This window comes from Orycteropus afer, unplaced genomic scaffold (assembly GCF_000298275.1).
Source record: "Orycteropus afer afer isolate SDZICR_OR568_19922 unplaced genomic scaffold, OryAfe1.0 scaffold00167, whole genome shotgun sequence".
Classification (NCBI taxonomy): Eukaryota; Metazoa; Chordata; class Mammalia; order Tubulidentata; family Orycteropodidae; genus Orycteropus; species Orycteropus afer.
Window position 1 is genome coordinate 805156 of NW_006921754.1, and position 22588 is coordinate 827743.

The window sequence follows — 22588 nt, forward strand, 5'->3', positions numbered from 1 at the left end:
TTCTGAGGCAGTATCACTGTGGAAGTAGATTGCCCACTCTTTCTTCTGAGCAGTAGCTGGTGGGTTTGAACTGCCAGCCTTGTGGTTAGCAGTCAATGCATTAGGCACTATGCCACCAGAGCTCCTAACACATATATATGTGTGTTTGTGTGTATATGTGTGTGTGTGTGTGTGTACATGCACACACGCTCTGGTGGCATACTGCCTAATGCATTGACTGCTAACCAGAAGAATGGCAGTTCAAACCCACCAGCCACTCGTCAGAAGAAACATTGGGCAATCTACTTCTGTAGAGATACTCCCTTGGTACTAAGAGCCTTAGAGGTGTCACTATGATGGCAATCGACTTGACAGCAGTGAGTTTGGTATAAATACACACACACACACATATATATGTGTGTGTGTACATAACTATAAAATATATGCCCTTAAATTCTGGTTTTAATTTGAATACACTGTCCTGAATGAAATGGTAAAAATCCATCCTGTTATTTCACCTGGGTTCTGTGACACCTGCAGTTGGAGCCCTCTATTCCCCAGGCCTATCTGAAGTGGCCATGAGAGTTTCAGTGTCTTCCTCCCCAACTGGATAGGTTAGTTTCATTTCACCGTATTTATTCAATCTGTATGCTGAACAGATAATCCAACAAGTGGGACTGTATGAAGAAGAACATGGCAACAAGATTGGAGGAAGAGTCATTAACAATGTATGATATACAGAGGACACAACCTTAATTGCTGAAAGTGAAGATAACTTGAAGCACTTATTGACGGAAAATTAAAGCCTACAGTCTGCAGTATGGATGACACTTCAACATAAAGAAAATGAAAATCCTCATAACTGGACCAATAAGCAACATCACAATAAATGGAGAAGAGATTGATGTTGTCAAAGATTTCATATTACTTGGATCCACAATCAACACCAATGCAAGCAGCAGTCAAGAAATACACATCATATTGCACTGGGAAACTCTGCTGGAAAAGCTTCTTTAAAGTACTGAAGAACAAAGATATCACTTTGAAGACTAAGGTGCACCTCACCCAACCCATGGAATTTTCAGTTGCCTCATATGCATGCGAAAGCTGGACTATGAATAAGAAAGACCAAAGAAGAGTTGATGTTTTTGAGTTGTGGTGTTGGTGAAGAATACTGAAAGTACCATGGACTGCCAGAAGAATGAATAAATCTGTTCTGGAAGAAGTGCAGTGAGAATGCTTCTTGCAAGCCAGAACAGCCAGACTTCACCTCACCTACTTTGGTCATGTTGTCAGAAGGGGCCATTCCCTGGAGAAGGAGATCATGCTTGGTAAAGTTGAGGGTCAGCGAAAAAGAGGATGACTCTCAACAAGATACATTGACACAGTAGCTGCAATAGTGGGTTCACATATAGCAAGGATTATGAGGATGGCGCACAACCAGGCAGTGTTTTGTTCTGTTGTACGGAGGGTCACTATGAATAGGAACCATCTCCACAGCACCTAACAATAACAACAACACACGCACACACCTAGCAGGGCAGGCTAATAAAAGAAAGCCATAGACAATTCAAGATCCGTTTGTGGCAAATGCTCAGAATACCACCCCTTCTTTCCCTTCTGACCTTTTCTTATGTATTGGGAAGTTCTATGTGGTTCCTGACTCAAGCATGTTCCCCATTTTTGTCTTGATCCTATCACCTGAACTTGAAGATTCATCTTGGTTTCTTCAAGTTAGCCCTTGGTTTACTCCAAAATCTTTGTATCATAATTACAATCTGATTTTTACTGCCATTCAGCTCGACCTCTTGGAAATGCACTAATGAAATGTTTAATAACAACAGCAGTAGTAAACCTGGGCTCAGTTTGGATCTCGATTCCAGTGGAGCTTACAGCTGCCCTGATCGTGATTTTTTTCTGACTCACTCACTCTGTTCTCCAGCATATTGGTGGGACCATTCCACTGAAAGAGGTCTTCAGAACAACAAAAGAAAAACACGATGACTTTCTCAATACTTTTCAGGAAACTTGTCCTTAATTAAGTGTCATTGCTAACAAGAGCCCAACCAAATGAAAGGGAATTTAGGCACCATCTGCAATGAGTCCTCTGTCTCAGAGAATTTCTCAGACTACCAACTTTAAATATAGTCTCTGATCAATTTATTTTATAGTACTGTTTATATTAGCTAATTTTATATTATATATGTAATATTTTATATTAGCTATTTTATAGTACTGTTTATATTAGCTAATGCTCAAATATACGTAATTCAGAAGAAAAAGGAGGCTTTCTCTCTTTTCGTTTGTCTTCTACCAAATATTTAATAAGGTTCTATTCTTTTGACAAAATAAAGATTCTCTCTCTCTCTCTCTCTCTCTCTTTATTCTATAAGGAGCTCTGGTGGCCTAGTGAGTAAGGCATTTGGCTGTTGACCAGAAGGTCAGCAGTTCAAATCCACCAGCTGCTCCATGGGAAGAAAGTGAGGCAATCTGCTTCCAAAAAGATTTATAGCCTTGGAAACCCAATGAGGCTGGCTATGAGTCTCAACCAACGTGATGGCAGTGGGTCTTTATCTTATATTTCATGATTTAGAAGGATTATAAAGAAAGCTCTGAATTTTCTGAGGGGCTCTTAATTGTTGTCTTTCAAGTCCTGTATCTCCTTCAAGGCTGTACATTTCTTCTCTCTTATTTAATCTACACACCAGTTCTGTGAGATAAGTATTATCATTCCGATTTTAAAAGATGTTAAGTTACTGAGTGAAATAAGTCAATGACAGAAGGACAAATATAGTATTCGTCCATTATTGTAAAAAGTCAAGGAAATGTTTATATATGGAAGGAAACTTTCTTTGTTGGCTACCAGGGGTGGGAGGGGAGAGGAGGGGAGGGAACACTACAAAAAAAAAAAAAAAAAGGAATGACCTATGTCACTTTAGTTTTATGTATTTCACCGTACATAAATTACATTTCAATAAAATGTATTTAAGAAAAAAGAAAGAAAGAAAAAGAGATGTTAAGTGATTTGTCCAACATCACACAGCTTGAAGACCATTGGCTCTGTTCTTTTCAGTGTATTATTCTACTTTTGCCAAGAAGAGAAATATTGCCTTGAAAATGGGTTTCCATACTATACAGACATTGTGGACTTTTTGTTACTTCAATACTCTGTCCCAGACCCGATCTGTAGCACCGTAAGACATTAAAAAGAGAACAAAAAGCAGACAAAGCTAAGTCAGTAGAATAAGATGTTAAAATAAAATTGTCTTATAAGGTTTCAAAGACCTCCCAGAGCATCCTAATCCAGAACCTATTTCCCTTTCTGTCTGCTTTCTGTCATCTATATTCTCAGCATTTGGTTGTTTTATTCCTTGTATCTCCACACAGCAACCTTTATTCCATGAATGGAAGCAAAACAAATGAACAAACAAACGACAACAACAAAAATCCATAGTACTTTTAGTATTCACTGTTCTGCTTACCACTGTTGTCAAAACCTAGTTCTTTAAAACAATTGTTTCTCAGGGATCTGTGGCTCAGGAGTTCAAGCAGGGTACAGTGGGGATATATGTCTCTATCCCCCAATGTGAAGGGTCTCAGCAGATGAAACTCTGTGGGAATGACTCAACAGCTGGAGACCGGACACATCTAGAGTCATTTTTCTCTCACACATCTAGATGTCATGCTGGTGGTCAATTGGGGCCTCAACATGATTGTTGGTCAAAACACCTCTACATGGGTTCTCTATGTGTTCTTTCCATGTGGACCAGTTTGGATTTTCTTACAGCATGCTAGCTGTGTTCCAAAAAAGAGCATCCCAAGAGAGCAAGTGGGAAGTGCATGATATTTTATGATCTATATTTGAAAGTCCCTTTGTGTCCCTTATATCATACTTTCTTGATCAACACTGCCACAGAGGTCCTCCCAGATTCAAGTAGAGGGAACATACACCCAAACCACTCATGAGAGGAGTGTCAAGGTCCCACCATTGTAAGAACATGTGAAATAGGAGATATTGTTGTGGCAATCTTTGGAAAATACAATCTGCCACAGGAACTCTTGTATCTCAAATATCAAAAACTCTATCAATGAAACACAGTTCTGCTCTGAAACATGTGGGGTCACCATGAGCCATAATTGACTTGAATGCTATGTGTGTGTGTGTATTTTGTTTTGTATTACATTTGGATGTTTGTTTAAGTATCTTTACCTCTGATTATCTGTTTCAGATTGTAAACCACATAGTGGCAGGGGCAGCCATGTTGAGTTAATTTACAGAAGCTACACCATAGCACCTTGTACTTGACAATCACAGTATATAATACTATAATTGCTGATAGGTACACACACTTGAATGCTCATTACTTTTATGCTATAACATCAGTAATATGTTGCAGAAAATATCTGTGCCAACCAAAAAGACATATAGCAAGCATCTTTAATGTACAAGTGAATTTTATTACTCCAATTAGCTCTTGGTTGCTTGAGAGGAGTGCATTTTTTTTCTCTCCCAAGTATGTAGATTCTTGTAAAACAATAATTGAATCACACAGTTGAGAAAAAATGAAATCATTCCCTTAAGGCAGCCTCTTTCTTTTTTCCTCGTTCTCTCCACAATTAAGTCACTTTTAATTTAATAGATTAACCAAAAGTTTGCATTAGTTATCTGACTGAGACATTGCTCATTAATGTTAAACTCTTTTGAAAAATTAACTAATGACAATTGTTCCTTTTCAGTTGATTTCATAGGTGGCTTTGACTCTTATGGCTATCAAGGACCACAGAAGACATCTCATTTACAACTACAACCTATGTACATGTAAGTACTTTACATTGAAGATATTCTTCTGGGATGCTAAAATATGATCAAGCAAAAGTTACTGTGGCCCAAAGTCAATGGCATGTATCTGTCTTTAAAATATTTCCTATAGTTAAGTATTTCCACTGTTTTATATAAGTATTGTTTTGACTGGGTTAGTTCTAAAACATTTTCTTTATAATGTCTTTGTTTTAAAATTTGGATGATCAGAAATGCCATCTCTAAAGTTTTCTTTAGTCTTGGCTCAAAAGAATTTGATATTATATACAACTATACCACTTCTTTGAATTAATCAAGAATTTTATGTTTTGAAAATAACATAAGCATTGTAGGTAGTGGTATGTAACTGTATATAAACCGGATGTTCTGGTTTGCCCAGGATAATCTCCAATTACAACTATTATCTTGGTGTAATTATTACCAGCACTTCCTTTTACTCTCAGAAGAGTTCTGCTTTATATGATAAATGATAGGATTAATTTAGTTATATCTATCTTCAAAAAAAATCAGAAATTGAACAATATTTTTCTCTGTCATTTTTTGAAGTAAAAAGTGAAATGAAACCAGAACATTAACACTGAAACTTATCAAACACTTAACTCTAGCACTCAAGAGAGCAGACATCCAATCCGAGCCTGATTTTTATATCTTGTTTAGGCAAATTCCCTTGGATAACAACTGATAACAAATTCTATATATCAGTATCAAGTGATATGCTGAATTGCAAGTGAAGATCAAAATAGAAAGTAAGATTCCGATTCATTTTGAAATGTGAACTTCTCACTTTGAAGATATGTGTTTGTTGTCGTTGTCCTCCACCATTGAATCATTCTACCCTTTAATATCTTTAGTGTATAGGATAATACATGGATTTTGGGAGTATTTCTCCTCCAAACAGATTAAAATTATCATTAGATAGCCCCCTTTTAAGATTTTCTTTAACAAGAGAATGATATATGCATCATGTCTGCATTTTTTCCTTGTGTCCCTTGTAGTTCAATGAAAGCATTTGCTAACACAACAGATGAAAAAGACACTATCAATTCAGAAATCAGTCTATACTACATGTCATTCAAAACATTCCATCTGTAAACAATATAGCACACAACCCCTTTCCCAACCCCACAGTTTTTGTCTAATGTGGGCATTCATTACCTATAACCTTAAGTTTTCCAGTCTCTTTCTTATTTCAAAATCCCTATTGCCATCCTCTACTTGGCTACAAAGTTAATCTTCCTAAAATACTACTTTGGTGATTTCGCTCCCTACCCTAAAACTACCAATGATTCTCTGTTACCTACTGAATACTATCCAAACTCCTTACCATACCCTACAAATCTATTCTGATCTGGCCCTGATGTTCTGTTGGTATTTTATCTTGGCCTTTCAAACTTAGGAACTTTCATATCCCAACCACATGAGGATAATGTTGGGAGGCACTAGGAAAATGTAATGATTAATAAGAACTGATCTTTGCCCTCTTATAGTTTATACTCTACTGGGGCAAAAAGAGTCTGATTCCTTCCCTCAGCCATTCTAGCTATTAGTTTTTCCGCTAGCCAAACTACAACCCTTGTCTTTCTCCAACTGTGTCCTATATTTTCCCAGTTCAGCATGCAGTACTTTTGGCATCAAACATCACCTTTTCCCAAATTCTACATTTTGAAACCCTGATATTGTTCAAATTCTATTTTAAAGGATACTTTCTTTATGAAACATTTCTTAATCTCTTTTTTTCACTGTGCCATGTATTTTTTTCTTGTGCCATGTATTACAGTTGTTTGTTATTTATACCTTAGCTCCTCCTATTTTTTTTGATAGCTAAAATTTTTTTAAAAAGATAACTCCTTTCAATTCTTTATGACTCCTCTAAATATTATAATATAATCTTGTGTAAAGGGTTCCATTGAAAAATAAGACAAAGCAGTAAGGGTAGTAGTTAAGATTACTTATTGAAGGCAGACTCTCTAAGATTAAATTCTATATGATGTCGGGCATATAACTTTATTTAAATAACTTTATTTAACTCACCAATTCTAAATTTCCTCACCTGCAAAATAGAGATGATAATATGCTTCCTTCATATAATTACTCTGCAATTATATGAAACAATACATATAAATCACATAAAACATAGTGCCTGTGACATGGTAAATAAACATAATATTATCAGGAATAAGGTTTATTCCAACATCACTCGTGAAAAGATATTAGCAAGTTATGTCATTCAAAGGATCCTTCTGTAAACAGTATATCACACATAATATCAATGTCAGGAGCATGTACCAATACATTTCTGCTCCAGAGTGGACCAAAACATCTACAAGACTTGCAATTGCTTGCTTCTGACAATGTACCTTCCTAAGGAGTAATGGTTCAAATCCACCAGCTGCTCCATGGGAGGTAGGGGTGGTGGAGATGAAGCAATCTACTTTCTTAAAAATTTACAGTGTTGGAAACCCAAGGGGGTTGCTGTAAATTGGAATTGACTCAATGGCAGTGCATTTTTTTTTATATATAACATATTGCTTCACATTCCCTTGTATAGGTCAATATAAACAATTAATAAATACAATCACACTATATAATAAATATCACTTCTCTTCTAGGGATCAACTATGAAAATCACATGAGAATGCTATTTCTGGACAATCAAGTATATTGTTTCAAATGAGCATTTATAATGTTATTTTTGAAGAGAGAACTGTACAAAGATATATATCTTTGCCCAGCCTAAAATTCTTTGAAGGCAAAGCTTCCCATAATTTTGTTAAATAGAAGGCTTTAAATGCCAACCAAAATAATAAAAATAGTGTTTTCCTTTTTAGTTCTTAGGAATGGTAAAAATTATATTTTAATCTCATTTCTCATGAAGTAAATTAAATGTTTGATGGAATTCAAACATTTATGAAGTTAAAAATATTTAAGACATATAAAAAATTACTATTCAAAATACTACTACCATCCCTTCCACAAAACATCCCAAAGGGGATTTCATACCCTAGAACACTAAGATTTTATTTTACAGGTGATGAAACTGCATCAAGAAAAAGGAAAAGAAATATCTTGCTAATGGTACAGCCCAGATTACTAGCCAGTTTTCCTGACCCCTTAGTTCAGTGTTCTTGTATGGACTCTGAGTTTGAGTTAGTATTACAGTCCCTGATTTTTCACTTACTTATTGGTATTTCTCCATACCAGTTTAGTTACCATACTTCCATACATAGCTCCCTCTGCCTTTTCTCTACATTTCTTTCATTGTCTTCTGATTTTGCATTATGCAGTGTTAAATGAAGGGCTTTTGCACATTTTTAACCCACAAAACAAACCATTTGAGAATCATTGTCTATTCAAATCTGTGAAAAAACCAAAGCTGATTCACACATAAACCTCATCTCCTGCTGAGAGGCAGAGACCTAAACATCAATGTCTGTCCTTTGGGGTGTACCTTCCCTCTCAACTGGCCATAAATAAGTCTTGTAAAGTGAAAATAATTTAACATCATGGGCCAGTCGGTGTTCAAGCACCTAACAATGTAATATAGCAACTGGAAGTAAAAGCTGTTTCTGAGAAGGAAAGCGAATGCTTCAAAGCAATGTGCACTTTTAGCTGTGGGGCTTCCGTTCTACCCAGCAAATGTTCTGTGACTGAAATCCTGGGTGAGGCTCTGAAAACCCGGCCTTTCCTGACTTGAATTCACAGACAGTTTTCAGGTCCTTTAGTCAATAAATAGATGGTATTCTTTTCTGGTTAAGGTAGGGTGAATGTTCTTAGTCTGTAATTCTTTCAATTATTTATAATACATTTGTAAATAAAAGGTTTTTTTTTTTTTTTTTTAAAATTTGGTAAATCTCCTCAGACTATTTAGGCAGCTATGAACACAAACATGTTCATAGGTAAATTTTCTAGCACATTTGCAGCTTTACTACCACTAACCTCTCTGCCATCACAAGTATAGATTTGTTTGGGCTCCCTGCAGCATAAACTGTGAGACTACCCTATGGTATATTGGAAAGTATTTGAAAATGTCACACTCTTTTTTGACTGCCTAGTTGTGGAGCAATACATATCCATTTCATTTGTCTCCAGAAATAGATTGTAAATTATCCTAAGTGGCTTCTCTATCCATGGGGTTGCACTGAGAAAAGTAGAAAAGTACCAATTTATTTAAAATACAATTTTGACTCTTTTTTTTTGTTGTTCTGGTGCTTGGAGAGATGAGAGGAGGTCCTGAACAACAGGCACCCATTGCTCTCTTGATTAGAAGCATATACATTTACATACATACATACATATATATATATATATATATATACATATATATAATTGTTATTTTTTAAATCTCTCCTGTAGGTCAAAATAATCAAGATGACTTCAGTATCTCAGCTCATGGACCTTTCAAGCATCTTGTTTTGCAGTGGCCTCCTGCATTTCATAAAGAGCAAGAAGCAACTGAGTTTAAATATATATACATATTAATCAATCAAACAAACAAAAAGGTTCCACACACAAACATGCACACGCACACATGCACGCACGCACTCAAATATACACGTACACACAATTCCACTTGGCCTCCTGTTTCTAACTGAAGCAGATATGCAGGACACACCCATCTTGGATTTCCAGAAAGCAGGCTTCTTTCTCCCAGGCCTTTGGAAAGTTCAAAAGGAAATGTGTTGGTGCCCTCTGCTGGCCGTTTAGTACTAACTCCTCCGCAGCCCAGCCAACCTCTGTGAGCTACAAGTCATCCAGGGCTTTCAACTTTAGTTTGAGAGTCCTGTCTTCTGCACTCCATACGTCTTGATAGCACCACGGCTACTTAGGCAATGTAATTGCAAAAACATACAAAACATGCCATGATGACCTTGTAACCGAAGTCCGAAATGGCAGATTGTTTGCCCTGAAGGCTGTACCGTACGTACATACTTGCCTTAACCCACCTAAGTTGTGCGCCTGAGAATCTCAGTGCAGACATCCCCAAGTCACTTCCTTTAGGCTAACACACTGCTGTTAATTCCGAATGAGTTTGAGTCTGTGTGTTTCATGTCAAGGACCAAGACTGCATAGCTCAGCAGCTCTAGTGTGTCTGTGTAAGAACACTGCCAGCTGTCAGCAAAGTGCTTTACCATTGAGCCTCCATGGTGGCCAATAAAGAGACAATTAACAATAACAATGACAACAGTAATAATAATTGTCAACTTTATAATTCTTAAATATGGTCTTCTGATAGGGTTGGGATAGAACAAAGTAAAATTTACTAATCTACTAAACTCATTAATCTCCTGGAAGCAGAAAGCAGAAATGGCTTAACTCACTGATTTTATTTATTGCACTCTAGGTGCTTTTATAAGTATCTACAAATATGTCTTTTACTAACACAGAAACAGTTGTGGATTTCTATCAGCCGAGGCCAATTAAATGTGTATTAGCTCTGTTTACTCTTTTATATCTAATTCAAAATGAAGACCCTATGTAGGTGAACCTTTTTTCCTAACTTCAGCGTATGAGATTATTTTTTGGGTGGGTGGGAGGGAGCAATAGTTACCTTGGTGAAATATTTGAGATCTCTTTGTGGTATTTGGGGGATCTGTTGTGTGTTAGAGTGTATTTTAATCCTCCTGTATTATTGTGGCAGAAAAACTGTGCTGTTAACGTAGTTGGCAACAAGATGCCTTTGGAAACTTAATAGTAGTTCAATGTGTTTATGGAATACTCTGAACTCCTAGGAAATTTTGTTCTGTATTTTCAAGCATTATTTGGTTTTCATTAGTGGTATGAACATAATGAGCTCAGGCTTATCAGGAGCTCAGATGAGTCTTCTGTCTTTTCTTAGAACACCTGAGACACAAAAATCAATATTTTTGTTTTGTTTTGCTTTTGTTTGTTTTTTAACACACACCATCCTTAAATGCAGTGAAATTCAGACATGGAAAGGTATAAATTGGCATGGAGCAAACTTTTCCTTTGTTTTCTGTGAAGTCTGTTATTGGGTTAACCTACTTTGGAACTTTGCCCATCAAGATCTACATAAACCAGTTCCATTACTGTGTTTGCATGGATGTCTGTGGTATACACACACCTATACATCAGAAAATGACAAAGGGATGCAAAGTTACTATTGGAGCAGAAAGAGAAAAAAATTTCCAGCACTCATGCTTGAATTTTCTCAGTCACTTGTATATGTTGTCCATACGTATGTGTATAAAATACACAATTATATATGTATCAGTGAAACCTCAGACGATTACCTTATAGTGACATGCATGTTTAATGTATGAGAAACTATTTACCAATGTATTGTCCTTTGACTCCTAAAATATTAATACTATACATGCCAGAAATTATTCTATATGTGACTGTTGTAACGAGGTTTCATTGTGCATCCATGCTGTGATGAGATTCCACCTTTGATACATGTGTATGGATACAGATTTAAGTGAACAGAATAAGCCCTCATTTTCTTGGTTTAAGTTGCAGCCAGGTTACCACCAAATCACTACTTATCATGACCACCTAAATTTTCAAAACAGTTGTTGACTACTAAAAAGTAATCAGTGGACAGATCTTTTTTGGGAGCAGTAAGCACAGTAGTGTGATTATATCTGGAAAAACATCTAAGTTGTACAGCTGTATCCTCCTCAAAATCCAGTGAAGAACACTATTTTTCTAGGCTGAGCTTTTGTTATAAACCTAATATTCAGAAGGCAAAAGTTATAATCCTGATGTGTCTTTTTTTTGCATTTGTTAATTCTGAATGTATTTTTAACAGAGTGATTTTTTGACTTATTAGTGTAATTTGCATTTTAAAAATAAATGGAAAAACAATTACGTTTCCGAGCCATCCCTGCAAACCCTTGCTGCTTGCCACAGTGTATTTGATTAAGTCAGTGACAGGGAAACCCTATTCAATGTGCATGGAGGCAGTGCTGATGTTCTGTGCAGTGCAGGGACGCATCAGCAGAGGAAAGAAATTGCCAGGTCATGGCACCATTTTACTTCAGTCATAGGTGACACATACTTTCATTATCTTCCTGACACTAAGGGTTCTTTTACAAGACTGCCTGGAAGAGGCTTGCTGTCATTTGGAGAACTTTTATTTTTTTCAAATTTTGCCTTCAATCTGGGATTTAGGGTTAGCATCTGGGTAACAGTTGACAGAGGTGTTAGGGTGCTATCTTTTAAACCTTTAAAGTGTAGATGAGGTTTTCGCGACTCCACAGCAGTGAGCTTGGTTTTTTTGGTTTTATAGAACAAGTAAATTATTTAAAATAAAATCATGTAAAAATCTCATTTACTGCCCCTTAGATGATACAATCTCTTGTTTTTCCATTATTAGAATATTGATATCCACCTCAATGAGAGACAACTAGAGGGAAGTATGTTGGGTAGGGTAGGCAAATGAAAAAGATTAGACCCAGGCTTTGGGACTGTAAGGAGCTCTGGCAGTATGGTAGTTAAGGCATTTGGCTGCTAACCAAAAGGTTGATGGTTCAAACCCACCAGCCACTCTGAGGAAGACAGAGAGGGCAGTTTGCTTCCATAAATATTTACAGTCTTGGAAACCCAATGGGGGTTGCTACAAGTCAAAATTGACTTGATGGCAGTGAGTTTGGTTTGTAACTGTACAGCCATAATTTAAGTCAAGGGTCACTGTACACATTAAAGGGTGACAAGGCAGTGTACCTTCTCCAGGCTCGGGCTAACTGAGGGGTATATCCTTTCTCCCACTGGACTCAGAAACACATCAGTGCTCAAAAGCCAAAATGCCTCAAGTGATTGAAAACAAGGAAATCTTTGACGTAGCTTTCAAAGGACCTGGAGATGAATTTGTAGTATTTGATTTGCAGGTCGCATAGAGAGAGACTTGTAAATGAGCAAACCTGTTTTTACTTTCATTACCTGTCTGAAAAGTATGCTGATATGATGTTCCTTCAAGAAGGTGTAGATGACTGTCAGGATGTTGCTTCATACTGTGAAGTCAAATGCACACATCTCAGTTGTATCAAAGGGCTGGAAGTTAATAGAGCAACTATATATATTTACATGGCTATATACACATACATGGGAGCTCTGGTGGCACAGTGCCTAATGCACTTGACTGCTAACCAGAACGCTGGTGGTTCAAACCTACCAGCCACTCCTCAGAAGGAAGACGGGACAATCTACTTCCGTAGTGATACTGCCTCGGAAACCCAAGGAGGGGTTGCTACGAGTCGGGTCCGACTTGATGGCACATAACAACAACAACAACATACACATACACATATATAAGGAGCTCTGGTGGCGTAGTGGCATTTGGCTGCTAACCAAAATGTCGATGGTTTAAACCCACCAGCTGCTCTGAGGGAGAAAGAGGAAGCAGTTTGCTTTGGTTTATACACATGTGTGCGTTTGTGTATGCGTGATCTTAAGGAATAGACTCATTCTTGAGTTCTCAAATAGGGTTGGAATTTGGTTAAAAAAAAAACTAATAACAAACATAATCAATCTCTGATACCAAACCTACTGCCATCAAGTCGATTCCAACTCATAGAGACCCTTTAGGATACAGTAGAACTGCACCACAGGGTTGTCAAGGCTGGAAATCTTTATGGAAGCAGACTGCCTCATCTTCTCCTGTGCTGTGAACCACCAACCTTTTGGTTAGCAGCCGAAAGCTTTAACCACTAAACCACCAGAGTTCCAGTATACTAAGTGGGCCATTTTAATTCAGATATGCGAACTCATTTTAAATTGCTCACATTTTAAGTAGGTTAGAAGATTAAACTTTGGACATCCAAACTCATTCTTATGTTGTTGTTGTTGTTAGGTGCCATCGATTCAGGTCAACTCATAGTGACCCTACATTGTTGTTGTTGTTGTTAAGTGCCGTCGAGTCGTTTCCGACTCATAGCGACCCCATGCACAGCAGAACGAAACACTGCCCGATCCCGCACCAGCCCCACAATCCCTGCTATACTCGAGCCCATCATCGCAGCCACTGTATCAATCCATCTCATTGAAGGCCTCCCCCTCTTTCGTCGACCCTCCACCCTACCAAGCATGACATCCTTCTCCAGGGAATGGTCCCTTCTTACAACATGACCAAAATAGGTGAGACGAAGTCTGGCCATTCTTGCTTCCAAGGAGCATTCTGGCTGCACTTCCTCCAGGACAGATCTGTTAGTTCTTTTAGCAGTCCATGGTACTTTCAGCATTCTTCGCCAGCACCACAACTCAAAAGCATCAACTCTTCTTCGGTCTTCCCTACATACAACACAACAAAACATTGCCCGATCCTGCCCCAGACTCACAATCCTTGCTATATCTGAACCCATCATTGTAACCACTGTATCAACCCATCTCATTGAGGGCTTCCCCTTTTTTGATGACCCTTCACTTTACCAGCATGATATCCTCCAGGGAGTGGTCCCTTCTGGCAACATGACTAAATTTGGTGAGATGAAGTCTGACCATTCTTGCTTACAAGGAACATTCTGGCTGCACTTTTTCCAGGACACATTTGTTCATTCTTCTGGCAGTCCACAGTACTTTCCCTATTCTTCGCCAACACAACTCAAAAGCATCAACTTTTCTTCGATCTTCCTTACTCACTGTCCAGCTTTCATCTGCATATGAGGCTATTGAAATTGCCATGACTTGGGTTAGGCGCACCTTAGTCTTCAAAGACACATGTTTGTTCCTCAGCACTTTAAAGAGGTCTTTTGCAGCAGATTTGCCCAGTGTGATACATTGTCTGATTTCTTAACTGCTGCTGCCATTGGTGGTCATGGTGGACACAAGCAATATGAAATCACTGACAACTTCAATCTTTTCTCCATTAATCATGATGTTGCTTATTGGTCAAGTTGTGAGGGTTTTCATTTGCTTTATGTTGAGGTGTAATCCAATCTGAAGACTATAGTCTTTAATCTTCATCAGGAAGTGCTTCAAATCACCTTCACTTTCAGCAAGCAAAGTTGTGTCATCTGCATATCACAGGTTGTAAATAAATCTTTCTCCAATCCAGATGCCACATTCTTCTTCATATAGTCCAGCTTCTTGGATTATTTGCTTAGCATGTAATTGAATAAGTATGGTGAAGATACAATCTTGATGCACTCCTTTCCTGATTTTAAACCATGCAGCATCTCCTTGTTCTGTTTGAATGACAGCCTCCTGGTCCACATGACCATAACTAAGTGTTTGGAATTCCCAATCTTCTCAATGTTATCCATAATTTGTTATGATCTGCACAATCAAATGATTTTGCATAGTCAATAAAACACAAGTAAACATTTTTTTCTGATATTCTTTGCTTTCAGCCAATATCTATCTGACATCAGCAATGCTATACCTTGTTCCACATCTGCTTCTGAATCCAGCTTGCATTTCTGGAAGTTTTCTGTCAGTATACTGCTGCAACAATTTTTGAATTATCTTTAGCAAAATTTTATTTGCATGTGATATTAATAATATTGTTCCATAATTTCCAGATTCTGTTGGATCACCTTTCTTTGGAATGGGTACAGATATGGATCTCTTCCAATCAGTTGGCCAGCTGGCTGTCTTCCAACTTTCTTGGCAAAGATGAGTAAGTGCCTCCATTGCCACACCCATTTGTTGAAACATATTAATGGGAATTATATCAATTCCTGGAGCCTTGTTTTTCAGTTGAATTCCTTCAATTCAGCTTTGACTTCTTCCTTCAGTACCATTGTTTGTTGATCATATGCCACTTCTTGAAATAGATGAGCATCAATCAGTTTTTTGGTACAGTGACTCTGTGTATTCCTTCCATCTTCTTTTGATGTTTACTGCATCATTCAATGTTTTGCCTATAGAATCTTTCAACATTGCAACTCAAGGCTTGAATTTTTTCTTCAGTTCTTTCAGATTGGTAAATGCAGACCATGTTCTTCCCTTTTGGTCTTCTAACTCCAGATAATTGCACATTTTGTTATAATGAGTCTTCTCCAGCTGTCTTTGAAATTTTCTGTTCACCTCTTTTATCTTGTCATTTCTTCCATTTGCTTTAGCTACTCTCCATTCAAGAACAAGTTTCAGAGTCTCCTCTGACATCCATTTTGGTCTTTTCCTCCTTTCCTATCTTTTTAATTACCTTTTGCTTTCTTTGTATATGATGTTCTTGATGTCATCCCACAATTCATCTGGTTTTCAGTCATTGGTGTTCAGTGTGTCAAATCTATTCTTCAGATGGTCTCTAAATTCAGGTGGGATATAATCAAGGCCATATTTTGGCTCTCTTGGACTTGTTTTAATTGTCTTCAACTTCAACTTGAACTTGCATATGAGCAACTGATAGTCTGTTCCACAGTCACCTTTTGGCCTTGCTTTGACGGAAGATATTGAACTTCTCCATCACCCCTTTCCACAAATTTAGTTGATCTGATTCCTGTATATTCCATCTGGTGAGGTCCATGTGTATAGCTACTGTTTATGTAGTTGTAAAAGATATTTGTAATGAATAAGTTGTTGATCCTGCAACAACTGCTGTCATTTCTGTCATCAAGGCCATATTTTCCAACTACCAGTGTTTCTTCTTTGTTTCCAACTTTCACAGTCTAATCACGAGATATAATACCTCTTGATTGCATGTTGGTCAATTTCAGACTGCAGAAATTGATAAAAATCTTCAATTTCTTCATCATTAGTTTTGGTGGTTGGTGAGTAAATTTGAATAATAGTAGTAATAACTGGTCTTCCTTGTAGGCATGTGGAAATTATCCTATCACTGACAATATAGTACTTCAGGATAGTTCCTGAAACATTTTTCGTGATGATGAATGTCATGCCATACCTCTTCAATTTGTCGTTCCCAGCATGGTGGATCATATGATTGACTGGTTCAAAATGGCCAAAACTAGTCCATTTCAGCTCACAAATGCCTACAATATTGATTTTTATGCATTCCAATTCATTTTTGACAACTTCCAATTTTCCTAGATTCATACTTCATACATTCCATGTTCCAATTATTAATGAATGTTTGCAGCAATTTCTTCCCATTTTGAGTGGTGTCCCATCAGCAAATGAAGGTCCCGAAAGCTTTACTCCATCCACATTATTAATGTTGACTCTATTTTAATGAGGAGACAGCTCTTTCCCAGTCATATTTTGAGTGCCTTCCAACCTGAGGGGCTCATTTTCCAGCACTATATCAGACAGTGTTTCAGGGCTTTTCATAAAGTTTTCCAGTAATACATCAGACAGTGTTTCACTGCTATTCATAAGGTTTTCATTGGCCAATTCTCTGAGAAGTAGATGTCCCTTCCTTCCTCTCACTCTGTCTTAGTCTGCAAGCTCCACTGAAACTTGGTCACCATGGGTGATTCTGCTGGTATTTGAAATACTGGTGGCATATCTTTCAGCCTCAGAGCAACACAGAAGCCACTATAGTATGACAAACTGACAGAGAAGTGGTGGACTCATTCTCATATAGACAGTAAACGAAAGTCCAGAGAGGTTACAGTATTACTTAAGATTACCAAACATCCTGAAAATACAAATAGTTCACTGTTCCAAAGAAAATTCTAGGATATACATTCTGGTGAGAAAAGAAATAACCAAATTTAACACACCATCAACAGATTCTAAACTGTGTAACTCAGAATGAATACCGATGAGGATGACTTTAAGATCATACATAAAATGCTCCTGAATTAATGTGTGTGAGCTTCAATATAGTTTAAATGTTAAATATGTTTTTATTATGTTACAGTTCTTTTCAAATAATAATCTCTACCTATATGTAAATATCTATAAATGATATGTTCTTGTATATTGATCAATCAGTATGTTAAATTTCACGGTTAGAAGTTTTTCAGCAATTTCTTTTGCAGTACACTTATGAGCAACGACTATCAAACAGATTAAGATGACTTGAGTGGTTCTGTCTCAAATAAGTACTATATTCAGCAAGGAAATCTTCCTCCAGACATTTTTATCTGTCTTTAGTAAAATTTCAATGCTCAACACTTCTACACAAGATTTGATATCAAGATCCTTACATTGTAAGAAGAAGCCTCAATTATTGTCATCACATGTGAGACTTGGCTTAGGAGCCACATCCAATTCTCTTCTTTTTATTATATCTACCTTCCACCCACTCCCAAGAAAGGAAAGAACAAAATCTGTGATTGATATATTAGCTCCAATTTAAAACAGACTGGTATCTTGAAACAGTCATTTTTTATAACTTTAAGGCAAAATCTCTAAAACGTGTATATTCTATGCTTCTTAATTCACAAAAACTTGGACTAAATAATATATTCAAGAGTCATTTACCACTGAAATCTGCACTGATACCATGAATTAGGACTGCTGGTGACAACAAAGAAAAGGAAGGTGAGCCTAGTAAAAGAGGTAAAGGCATATTTTTAAAAAATATAGTCCCTTTGGTAGCACAGTGGTTAAGTGCTCAGCTGCTAACAGAAAGGTCAGCTGTTTGAACCCACCAGCCACTCTGTGACAGAAAGATGTGGCAGACTGCTTCCATAAAGATTACAGCCTTGGAAACCTGTGGGGCAGTTCTATTCTGTTCTGTAGAGTCACTGTGAGTTGGAATTGACTCCATAGCAGTGGGTAGAATTACAATGAAGCTCATTTTCAAAAATCCTTAAACATTATGGAAATTAGAAACAAATGAATTTAAGATTTTGTTGAGTGATGAAAGCTGATTCCTGAAAGATAAATTCAGAGAGGAAAAATCCTTTTACAAGAAACACATTAATATTCTTACAGAATTTAAATAGTTATTAGAATTAACGTAAGCATTTTCTATAATGAGAATATAGAATTGTGGCACCTTAATAATAAAAAAGGTGTATTGTTTAACCTCTCATTCTACTCTCATATGAACTTAAGCTGTAACAGGAAAGGAATAAAACAACTCCCAAAAAAGATTGCAAATTGTTGCTGTCATCCCAAGGATGATGGATTGATTCAATTAATGAGTAAGTCTTTTCTAAGAGTCCTTCAGGGAGTTATTTACCAGAGGCATACCCTGTTTATTCCCCTTCCATGTGCTGTCATTTTTCTTCATTATTCTTCCTGTTTTACTCATTATATCTTTGGGGAATATGCTGATCTCAATGTGCAGAGAGGTTTTGCACACAGCTGTTCTGATATAAATCTTCCAAGCTTCAAACTGGGGGCCACCAGAACACCCAAGCCCCTTGGTGTTGTTATCTCAAGCTCTCAGGATGAAGTCAAAGGGAGTAACAAATGGTAAGTCAACGGGAAAGTGTTAAATTGAGTGAAGACTCCGAAATATCCTTCATTAGTTTGAATGTAACAATAACAACCTTTTGCTCCACACACCGTGGAACTGGCCTTCCTGTGGACTACCTCCCCATCTCCAAAAGCAGGTAGGTAGGACAGAGACAGAAAGCTGAGTTGCAGAAACCTATGCTAATAATTCATGAAGAAAACAAAACATATTCAATGATATGTGTTGCTTTGGTTGCTAAAAGACAACTATTCTTAAACATAAAACATTTCTATTTCAAATGGGCTAAAACATTTGGCAATGTTATTTAAGTTTCAAAGGATAGGGATTCCAGAAGCTTCCTGGAGAAGAACCTTAGTGTTACATCTTGCTATCAGGGCCAGCTACACCATTTGTGGGACCTGGTGCAAAATAAAAATGTGGGGTCCCTTGTTCAAAGAACAGAAAAATAAGTGCCAGTAAAGGTACTAAAATATAAAACTTTTTCTTTTAACAATATCTATTACTTATAAAACATAATCATGGTAATAGTAATATAGGAAAAACAATATAAAATTATAAGGTTATAAACATTTATTTTAAAAATATCATTTTGATATCATAATTTTATAAAATAAATTTATTAATCTGATATTTTGATTAATCTATGATTAATTAGCTATCCCTGGCTCACTTTTTTGCAAATTTATATATTAGGTCATCAAAATGTAGACTTTTAGCCACTTCACTCTCAACCAATTCAAGCAGTATTTTCCAGTCACTCTTGGCAAATTCATTGCAATTAACATCATTTTTTATAATAAGAAGGATCTTGCTTTCTCATGCAACTGTTACTGGAGGTGTTAATATCTTGTAGGCTGTGACAACACTGGCTTGCATTTGTGATAAAGTATTTTAAAATATACATTTCAGTACTTGGAGCCCTGATGGTGCAATGCTTAAGCATTCAGCTGCTAACCAAAGAAAAGACTCTTCTGGAGAAAAGACCTGGTGATCTGCTCCCAAATAGATCTCAGCCCAGAACCTAACAGGGCAGTTCTACTCTATTGTGTAGGACCACTGTAAGTTGAAATTAACTCAAAGGCACATTAAAAAAAAAAAAAGAAAAAACAGAGTTAATGGTTCTTATGGACAATCTTTCTAAAAAGATTTAACTCTTTATAAAAAATCAGTTTCATGTTAGTCTGAATTTAATTATAAATAGAAATTTATACAGTGCCATTTTTGTGTTTTCTCTGACACTTCCTGTAACTTCTGGCAGTTTTACAACAAGCTGAAAGCAGCTTCATGATCTGTATCTAATTCAAAACACCTGTTTGTGTGTTCTGTCATTGTATCTCCAATTACAAGAAAAACAATTTTAAAATTCTTTTCTTCATTTGCATTTGTTTATCTAAAGTTTCATATAAAAATAAAGTTCTTTTCTGTCTCATGGTAATGCTACAATATTTAAGTTTAATTATTTAATTCTCAGCCTGCAGGTATTTGTTTTGCAAAGTTGCAGTAGCTTTTAAAACTGAAGACTAACCTCTTTGAATAATTCTAACAACTTTCTTTTATGCTTTATTGGAATTTCTATATGTACACTTTTACTTTTTAATAATTTCCTAACAAAGTTTACTGCCTGAGCTCCAGCAGTTCCTGCCAAAGTGCTCAAAAGCAGGAGTGCTACAGGACAGTGCTCTCTGAAGGGAACCCGGAGTCCTGCTATCCCAAGAGGTGAAACCACCACTCCTGTTGCTGCTGCTGATTCTATCATCACCAAAAACCATTGAAGTCCAGATTCCTCCCTGGTCATCCTCTCAGGCCAATGGCTCCTGGGAAAGTTTTGAAGTATGCGTGTGCACACTATGCAGCCAGGCCAACCGTACCACACTGACCTCTCATCCCAGGGGCCTGAGTCAGTGCCTTGGCATTGCTGCAGGATCATAACCATGCATTCAGGTTGTGCCTCCACATAACTCCTCTGCTCACTACATGCTGTAACATAGCATTATTAAGAATTTCATGAAGAGTATTTCTAAGCATAGGGACCCTGTGTGAATGCACAACCATGCAGTTGGCCCTGCTCCCTAGAGAAGCAGGAGTAAAAATTATTTCCCACCCCCTTCATCCTCATCTATTTTGTTACTGGAATAAATGGAATTCAGGCATGTTTCACTCATTATTAAAAATAATCCTGGCATTGTTTTTTCTAAGAATGACAACAGGATTGTATCAAAAAGAATAAAATAAAAAAAGAATAATTTGGGTATCTTAGATGTCTTAGATAACAAGGTTGGGAGGTAATTTCAGACCTTCACCAAATTAGATCAAATATCTGATTATATGCATAATTAATCATGTTGTTATTGCACTTCTATTCAGAGAGAGATTTTGTTTGTTTGGATAGTTAAAATCTGTTCTAGTGGGTGGCCACCAAAATTCCCCAAAACCCTGGACATCAAGTCAATTACAACTCATAGCAACTCTCTAGGACAGAGTAGAACTGCCCCATAAGGTTTCCAAGGCTGTAAATCTTTACTGAAGCAAACTGCCACATCTGTCTTCCACTGAGTGGCTGACAGGTTGAAACTGCCAACCTTCTGTTTAGCAATCAAGTGCTTTAACCACGTTACCACCAGAGTTCCTGCACCTATATTACCTGGCTATATGTCAATTTTGCAATTCTGGTAATGCAAATTCAAGAATAATAGAATGGGAGTTCCAGCAAGATGGTAGACTAGGCAGAAAGACTGCACAGACCCTCTTCAACAAAGAAAAGGGAAACCAATTAGCACAGACACAGAAGATAATCCTGGACCCCTGAGCCTTGAAAGGAAGGATACAGAAGTGGACTAAACCCCAACTAGCAGAAGAATTTGAGGGAAAATACCAAAAAAGGAGCCATACAGAGCTGCAATCTGGCAGCGATCCTGAGTGATGCTGACGGCACAGACACCTTGGAGATTCCCGAGGGCTGGTAAGACTTAAGAATTAACCTAAAAATCAGCCCTGCTAGCCAGGGACTGCACGGAGGACTGTGCCAGTGGCTGGGGAATAAACGGAGAAGGTGAAGAGAAAGGCGAGCTGAGCTGTGAACTTTTGCCGGTCTGGAGGCTGCTGCCATTTTGAAGATCTAAACCCGCCTTGACTATTTTGGATATTTAAAGAGATAACACTCTCGCAGATTCCTGGGGCTTAAGAACACGTTCTGCTTTTCAGCAACCCCAAGAACCCTCTGGACCTATATGACTGAAAAGGTACAACATTCCTCTTGGTACTCTCATACGCCACACCCGCTTGGTGAATGGAGGTGCAACCACCACCCACTCCCACCTACCTTCTGGGCCCACAGGAACTCCAGCACAGTCTGTGTGCTCAGACAGAGCCTAGGTGCCCTGCCCTGTCCTCCACCAATTTTTTTCTTTCTCTCTTTTTTTATTTTTTTTCTTTTTTGCTTTCTTTTTCTGGTAATTAGTTTGCTTGTATTTGTCTGTTTTAAAACAACTATTATTATTAATATTTTTGTCCTTTTTACTATTATTCTTAATCTTCCACTTCCAGGTCCTAGTTTT

General features: G+C 37.3%; 1 protein-coding gene across 1 annotated transcript in view; it reads left to right on the top strand.

Moving 5' to 3' along the window:
* Positions 1 to 4802, top strand: part of NKAIN2 (sodium/potassium transporting ATPase interacting 2) — a 258790-nt gene extending 253988 nt beyond the window's left edge. The window contains exon 3 of the mRNA XM_007946586.2: positions 4717 to 4802. Coding sequence (XP_007944777.2) covers positions 4717 to 4802 — 86 coding nt within the window. The remainder of the gene's footprint in view (positions 1 to 4716) is intronic.
* Positions 4803 to 22588: the final 17786 nt, after the last annotated feature.